This window comes from Monopterus albus, unplaced genomic scaffold (genome assembly GCF_001952655.1).
Source record: "Monopterus albus unplaced genomic scaffold, M_albus_1.0 scaffold334.1, whole genome shotgun sequence".
In the NCBI taxonomy this organism is placed as follows: domain Eukaryota; kingdom Metazoa; phylum Chordata; class Actinopteri; order Synbranchiformes; family Synbranchidae; genus Monopterus; species Monopterus albus.
Window position 1 is genome coordinate 572,092 of NW_018128214.1, and position 8,548 is coordinate 580,639.

Genomic DNA, 8,548 nt, shown 5'->3' on the forward strand with positions numbered 1-8,548 from the left:
GGCGTTTCGCTCTTCTCCCGCCTGCTGCGGTACGACCCCCGGCGGGACGAGTGGGAGGAGTGTCCGTTCAACGAGAGCCGGGGGCGGTCCACGGACATGGTGGCGCACCGCAGCCTTGTGTACCGCTTCGACGTGGACCGGGAGCGCGCGGGAGTGACCGTGTACAAGTACAACACGGTGGTGAAGGTGTGGCACGGTGGCGCGTCCTTCCCGCTGGACAACCCGCTGCCGTTCCGCTGCGCGATGCTCGGGGACCTGATCTACTGCGTTAACCGGAGCCAGATGCTGCAATTCGAGGTGCGGGAGGAGCGTGAGGGCTTCCTCCCGGAGGTGCTGCGCTCCCCCGCAGAGGCCAGAGGAGCCCTGATGCCTTTCATCCTGTGCCTGAACCTGGACAAATGATTTTTCCTGGGACAAACCCTCCTTTGGTCCAGGACTGAGACTAAAATGTGCTAAACGACCAGGTGAACCTGCCTCCTCTTCCTCATTTGGAGTCTGTGCCTTTTTTATTTTAACCCGTGAAGCTCTGGTTTTACCCAAAGTCGCGGAAATGTTTACACTTGTTGCTGCATGAAAACCAGATGTTCGCCTACAGATTAGACAGATGCCTCTACTGAACATGAACCTGAACTTAAAAGATGTGTAAACCTAAACCCCGCCCACCTGCTTCGAAATCACACAGGTAAAACAAATTCATGTTACCTGCACATGAGAGCATCCTCTCCAGTGTGACGTCATGGTCTCCTGACCAGGTTCGGGTATTTTTGGGTCCACATGACACAACCAGTTAAACAGACACGAATCTCATCAGATGAAATGAGCAGTAACAACCACAGAGGGACTGAATTTGATGATGATGATGATGATGATGAATATGGTGGTTTATGTTACCAGAACTCAGCTCAGCATACAAACCAACGCTGACGTCACTTCCTTGTCTGGTTCCTAGCATGTGTTTGTACTTTGCACAGTTCGGACAAGAGAACGTCCTTTAGCCACCGAACTGGAGCAAAAACACTGGTGATAATCAAACTGGCAGTGGAAACAAGGCGGCGCGCGCCTGGAGCAGCCGCGCACGGTGCATCTGACTGTTAGAACAGGACATTCACGTTTTGTAAATAAAGTTTAAAGTCTGTTTCAAGTATCAGAAATAAAAGTATTGATTGGCAGCAGAGTGTCTTCACATCACTGATCATTGTTACTGACGCACGAACACGTGTCTTACGTAAAGTCACACTGGGCTTATTAGAACAACATCCGGAGGGAAAACGAACAGTGGCAACATGGAGGAAAAGTAATATGGGACAAATAAAGTTTTAATGATATAATTAAGTTACAGTTTTACAAGAGAAAAAATTGGAATTGATTTTAAAAAGTTTTAAGATAAAGTTGTGATTTTACTTGAAAAACGTGGAATATTTCCATATGAAGCCATACTTCTACAAAAACTGCAGTATTTCCCATTAGAGCTGTCTATGTTTTATCCTCCCCATTCACACACGAGGGGGTCAAAATATTAGGAAGAGTGGTGAACATCCAGTGGTCTGGTACAACACTAATGTGATGGCAGGGATGTACCTAATAAATTGGTCAATGGCTGTAGGCGGTAGTAAGATGGCATCTAATGTATGTGACTATGTTTCCTGGCCTGTATGAACGCACTGAGGCAGAATGCAGCTGCTTCCTGGAGCCAGTGAGAGACTGGGAGGAACTGCAGCGCTCGGTGTCACACTGCTGACTCAGCAGCCTGCACCCCCAGACTCAGAAACAGCCTGAGTCAGCTTCATCATCATCACCGCCTGCAGCTAAAGGCTCCTGTGGAGAACGAGAGCAGGGACCTGGTTTCTGTTACTCACCATGTCCGTATGAAGCACTGACGCTCAGCCCGTCTGTGGGACCATCACTGTCCGAGGTCCCAACCCTCATCCTGCTGGTTAACTCCACTTCCTCTTCAGAACTCACTCTAACTGATTTTCAGGGCATAATGTGATTCTGTGGTCTGATTTGATTTGACATGCAGGAAACAGGATGCTGAGAAGAGACGTCTACTCACACCAAGAGACACAGACGTGAAGAAAAATAACATTTGTTGCAACTTCAAACTATATTCTACATTTTTCGCCCAGTGTTAGTCCATCTCTGCACTTTGACGTCTCCAGTGTCTCACAAAGTTTGTTTTTAAAGCTGATGATGAAAACCTCATACATATATGTTTTCATTTGTAACAATCTTTCAGTAACTGACTAAAACAGCTGCTCTGTACTTTTTAACTGGAGGAAACAGTTCATCTGTTGGACACTAAGTTTCAGAAGGACGGTGTGTGTGCGACCGAGTGAGAACAAACTCCAGAGTGTGTGATGAAGGAAACTGTGGTCACTGGCGGGTTCAGCGGCCTCTGGACACAGTGAAGCTCTGTGTGCTCGTAGCCAGAGCTGTTCAGTGGTTTGTGTGCCGGTCAAGTCCTCGGCGTCCAGACTGCAGCAGAGGAGCTGCAGTGTTTTCTAATGTGGTCAACTGCATGACCTGAAAGTGGCACTGTGAACAGAGACTGGTTCATAACAGGCCGATCTGCAGCCAACAGTTAAGGGGGCGGGGGGGCAGGCCCTGCAGGCCGGGCTCTAGATGTGACTGGTTTGTTAATGTGTTTGTGCTAATGTCACAGTGCTGCACCATCAGCTGCCTGGTTTGACTTGTACTGCAGCGAAAGGCCCAGTACTGTTGTTTCTTACAACAAGACACATATTTATTCTATTTCTTGTTAAAACAACTTTTTATCATTTTTATACAATCATCTTAGTAGTCAAATCAAATTGTGTACATTTTCTTGTCACATAAATTCAGATCTGCGCTGCTCAGGGAGGACGGTGGTTTGTTAAACATGTTAAATATATATGTGCTTCATTCTTAGTTATTACATTTGGTTCATTATTTTAGAAGGGAAGACGATTATGCTGTGCACATACAGCTCTTGCAATGCTGTTTAAATGCTGTGGTTGACGGACTGACTTGCTCTAACAGTCGGGTCATTAGTTGTCAGCTGCTGTGCTTTGACTTCTGTCCCAGGTTTCCTGGTTCCTGACAGAGCTGAGGAGTAAGACCTCTCCACTACATCAACATCTTTGTGTATGGTGTCCTCTGGTGTTCAGCCACCAAATTACAGTGATAGAACAGTTTAACTCTGTTGCTTCTAAACAAAAAACAACTCTGACTTAAACACCAACATTTATTCTAACATCTCAGAGCCATGAAGACGCAACAGGTTCAGCATGGATGATGGGAACTGTACAGTCATAGGCTGCTACATTCACAATGATCAACAAAAACATCACAGGTACATGAACAGGAAAAGCAGAGGCCGCTCACAGGGATGTCAAAAAGACCATTAAGAGAATAAAATCTGAACCGTTTGTTCAGTCAATGTTTCACACAGGTCAACAGGTAAACTATGAAGCCCTCATCTGTTCACACTCTTCTGGTTTCAACAGACGTTTGAAAATAAATTAAACGCTCAGCAAAGTTCCAGGTTTTAATCCTGAAACTCTTCAGACAGCAAACTGACTTTAAAGAGACAAAATCTGCAGAGGTAAATCATCCGAGGTCCAACAGGAAACGTCACCAAAAGCCAAACATGAAGCCCCTAAATTGATTTAAATATTTGGGTTTTTCCTGTTCTGTCTAAATGTTACTCAAACTGAAGACACTGAATCCTTTTCTGACAACCTGCATGAACAGGCCACGGCCTCTGTCCAGAGCAATGAGTGAGAATTATCCAAGAGACTGAAGCATCAGACGGAGAGGCCTCACGTTCTCAGTGGGATGCTCCTGGTAAATCCAGATGGCCTTGAGGGGCTCCTGAAGATAAGCAAAGACAAAGAACACCTTCTCTGTTTAAAAGCCTTTATATGATCAGGCATTGACCAGGTTCGACCTCAGAAGATCTTCATCAGGGAGGAGGAGGAGAACAGATGTTTACACAGCAGTTCACCTTGAAAACTGTAGATGCATGTTGTGCGGGACATCCACACAGATGACCCGACCCCTGGAACCCTCCAATTTATTCTGTCTTCTGATCCTGTCCCGGCTTGAAGTGACACATTATTACAAAATCATTTACAGACTAGAGTCGAGTTTGGACCTTGAGCTTCAGTGATATCTGGATTCAGGGTTTCTGGTCCACGGGTCAAACTTGCGGACATTCTCACATGGTGAAAGACGAACCGTTTTCATTGGATCCGTCCACTGAGCGGCGACTGGACACGTAGATCTCGGAGGTGACCCTGGAGAAGCGGCGCGGGGCGATGTACCTCTTCCCCAGACACCACAGGTCCTGGAAGATCCTCCTGAAGTGGTTCCTGAACTTGACCCCGACAAAGGCGTACAGCACGGGGTTCAGGCAGCAGTGCAGGTAGGCGATGGTCTGCGTCACCGTCTTGGCTGTCTGCAGGGTGTCTGAGGCTTCACATATGCTCTGCTGGAACATGGTGATGGTGTCGTATAACAGTGTGATGTTGTAGGGCAGGTGGCAGATGATGAACACCACCACAACAGCCAGCACCACCCGCACTGCCTTGTGCCGCTGGAAGTTCCTGGCCCTCAGCAGCGTGATGATGATGGCAGTGTAGCAGAAGACCATGACAAACAGTGGCAGGAAGAAGCCGATGGCCAGCTGGGTGCTGGGGATGGCCACCTTGGTCCTCCAGGCCATGTTGTCATCTGCAAACCTGAACTCACAGACGTACTGGGGCGTCGTGGAGGACTCCTCCTCCTCCTCATTGGTCATGTTGTACGTCAGACCGGTCCCCTCTCTGAAGTCCATGGAGAAGTAATCGTTCTCGTTCAGATTGTCCCCGTGTTCTGGGATCATGTATACATCCTTGTTGTGGGACGGTTCATACCAGTTGTAGAAGTAGAAGGTGGGGATGGACAGCAGGATGGCGCAGGCCCAGACGACGGCACAGATGAAGCGGCTGTAGGGCAGCGAGCGCAGTCTGAAGCTGCGGCGGGCCTGCACGATGGCGATGTAGCGATCGGTGCTGATGCAGGCCAGCAGCAGCATGCCACTGTATAGGTTCACGCTATAGGAGCCGCGCAGCAGCTTGCAGGCCACTGGCCCCATCGACCAGGACGACAGCTCATTGTAGACGATGAGAGGCAGCGCTGCCACGAACAACAGGTCTGCGATGGCCACGTTGAGCAAGTAGACATCAGTCATGGACTTGGTCCTCTTGTAGAAGGCATAGGTGATGATCACCAGAATGTTCCCCATGAAGCCCAGGATGCAGATGATGGAGTGGACGTACGGGCCGACCACCTTCTCCACACTTTGGTTGTTGCTGAAACTACAAGGTCCAATGAGTTCATAGTCTGTGTCATTAAAGTCGTAATCTGATTGGTTCAACATCCTTAGACGTTCGTGCTTGGCCGTTTATCTGCTTCTTCAGCTGTAAACAAAGAACAGAGGGACAAACATTAACGATGCAGTTGTGGTTTAGACAAAAGGACACGTGGACACAGCACATCAGTGGATCCTGAACCACTGCATTTGTTCTTTTTGACCAAAAGTTGCAAAGGCTTTGTGCAGAGTCAGTAATCAGAAGCAATTTTAAGGCCTTTAACTCAAATATCTATCCAATTTTAGAAAATTGGCAAAACAAAAAATGCTAAGTAGCCTAATACATGTTTCCATCCACAGCTGGTGTGTCAATATACTTTATAACTTGGGCCAAATCGTCTGTAAATTGCCACTGAATAAACGAAGTCTCGTTTTAAAAGTGCGCGTCTTCAGTCGGCGTCTCCATTTGGTTGATGGATCATGTGATTGATCCTGTGGCAGTCACCAGTGTCAGTACCATGAGTCTGAGCGGTGACGTTGGACCTACAGAGATGTTGCTCTGCTGGTTGTTGACTAAATCCAGAATCTCTGAATTCTTCTGCTGCACACAGTTCCATGTAAAAGGTCTGAGACGGTAACAGAAACATCAGGGGGTTACTTCACAGCCCCCAGAGCTGGTTCAGGACAGAAATGACTGTTTTTCACTTTCATTGACTCTGATGTAAAAACCATGAAACTAATTGCCAGCAGACATTTAAATGAGATGAAACCAGTAAAATGTCAGTGTCTGATGGAGGTTCAGAGTTTGTTCTGCTGGTAAAACACGCCTTGGCATAAGAATGTCCCAGTTGTGGTTGATCGAGGTCGTTCTCTGGTGCCTGAGCGCCGAGAGATGTTTGCAGAAAAGGAGGCCAGTTCAGCCTGAAACACAGAGTGACCCAGTTCATATGTGATGTGTGGTTTCTTCTGCAACAATCAAGGACTATGAGTGAGATCTGTGTGTGTGTGGTGGTGGTGGGGGCAGCCCTCATTGCCCATGCAGTGCAGCAGCAGCAAATGACAAAAACAACTTCAACATGAAAAGACAAGGAAAAACCCCACGAACAAACACTGCTTCACTTTATGGAAACGACAATGGAGCCCGGGTGTCGGTGCTGTTAGCATTAACACTGCTGCTGCACTCAGCAACAGGCTAACGCTGAGTTAGCATCTGAATCAACAGTGTTAAAACTAAAGGAACCCATACGTCGTTTCCATTCCACACATTTATGTTTAAGTACAGGACTGTCAGAGCTCAGTTTATTAGGTACACCGAGCTGGTCCAGATGGCCAATGTGGAAACCTGCACCACTGAACAAAAAATGAAATGATAAACTTGAAGGATGTGGTTTTAGCTGGGGCCTTTCTCTTCCTCTGTTTGCTTTAACTTTTGGTTCTAGTTTCCATTGTGCTACTCTGGTATGGACATCTGACCCATTTGGGTCTGACAGACAGAAGAGCCTCTGACTCAGGCTCTTCTGTCAAACAGCAAACAAAACACTTCCCCAAACATGCCAGGTTCCTGCTCTGGACTTCTGCTTACATGAGACTAGTGGACGGCTCAGTCACGATGTCCTCCCAGACTTCCCTTATTTACAGTTCAATTTGAAACCCTGAAATTTGCTGAGCACATGTTGAGCTAACACTGAAATTTGCTGAGCACATGTTGAGCTGTACGGTCGACGCTGCTGGGCTGCACAGGGTTGGTCCATCTTCCAGGTGCGTGGGTGTATGTAAGGACTTCCTATAAATCTTAGAGGACTTCCTTAAACCTGCTAAACTGGGAACAGAGACTATTCACTGCATGTGCACAAAGCCACTTATGTCATTGCCAGTGTTATATCTGTCACACATCTGTGTGCACTTTAAAATAACAGCAAAGCTGTAAACATTACTGGTTTATATCTGAGCACAGTGAAAGCTGATGGGAACTGGAGTCAGATAAGCTGGCTTGTTCCAGACTTCTGTCACACAGGTTTTACACCTCGCCTGGGAGCAACACAATTAATTTAAACTTGAGTTTAGTCCCATCTAAAGCCAGACTAAACTGATAACTTGAACATTTGTTTGTGAACTGAACATTAATCTTTGTGGGCTTCGTTTCTCCGGCAGTTCTCCTCCTCCTCCTCCCCGTTCGGGGGACGATCATGCTTTAAAGGTTGTGCTACATTTTCCTTAACCAGAGACTTGGTGAGTTAACTCTGAGCTACAACTTCACCTCTGACTTTTAGCCTGTATCAAATGTGGTCACTGTCCCCATCGCCAGCAGCAGAACGAGCAGTGTCCCCATGGACTTCCACACAGCTGTCACCGAATCCCTGTGAAGCTGAAGGGAACTTAAACAGTGTATCATTCTCAGGCAGGCTCTGAAGCCTCTTCTCTGGTTTCTCACTGGACCTATGGAGGTTTGTTCCAGAGGGACATTGGGGATGATGAGATCCTCAGAAAGTGGACGTCACACTAAACCAGGGCAACATGTTTCATCTCACTGAGGCAGGACTCCGAGGAGGAGGGGGATTTTTGGGTGCTAGGGAAATCAGATGCCACAAACTAACAGAGAACCAGGGGCTGAGTCTGCAGCACATGTAAAAGGAAGATGGAGGCTCAAATAAAAAACAGATTTACCTCAGGCCCCCTGATACAATGCTCCCGTGGTTCTATTTCCAATGATATTTGCATTAAATGCATGTTATTACTGGGTGAAATCGCATCTGAGAAAGTTGGCAAGTGTCCAACACTGGTGCAGACAAGTATTAGTGGGTCACTACATCTCTATCTGAAAAGCTCCAGCTAAACTGCGTGAGCATCTCTATATTTATAAGTTATTCATATTACTACAAATTATTCATATTATACATTAACGATATATGCAAGGTTTCTGATTTAGTGAAAGTGGTTTTGTTTGCTGATGACACTACCATATGGGCATCGGGTGAAAACCTACAGCAACTCTCTGGACGGGTTTCACAGGAACTTGAGAAGATAAAGAAATGGTGTGACAGTAATATACTATCTCTGAATTTGGATAAAACTAAATTTATGGTATTTGGGAATCGCAGACTAGACAATGAACTTCAATTGAAAATTGGGGGAGCTAATATAGAACAAGTATATGAAATTACATTTCTAGGTGTCATAGTTGATGACAAATTCACCTGGAAATCTCATATCAGATAT

General features: G+C 46.5%; 2 protein-coding genes across 2 annotated transcripts in view; one reads left to right on the top strand and one right to left on the bottom strand.

Annotated features, from left to right (window-relative positions):
* The window catches only part of LOC109974473 (kelch repeat and BTB domain-containing protein 11-like), a 2,166-nt gene extending 1,004 nt beyond the window's left edge, over positions 1-1,162 (top strand). The window contains exon 2 of the mRNA XM_020624676.1: positions 7-1,162. Coding sequence (XP_020480332.1) covers positions 7-402 — 396 coding nt within the window. The 3' untranslated portion in view covers positions 403-1,162. The remainder of the gene's footprint in view (positions 1-6) is intronic.
* Positions 1,163-3,079: 1,917 nt separating this feature from the next.
* The window catches only part of ccr6a (chemokine (C-C motif) receptor 6a), a 6,932-nt gene continuing 1,463 nt past the window's right edge, over positions 3,080-8,548 (bottom strand). The window contains exon 3 of the mRNA XM_020624657.1: positions 3,080-5,441. Within this exon, the coding sequence (XP_020480313.1) occupies positions 4,199-5,401 (1,203 nt within the window). The 5' untranslated portion in view covers positions 5,402-5,441 and the 3' untranslated portion in view covers positions 3,080-4,198. The remainder of the gene's footprint in view (positions 5,442-8,548) is intronic.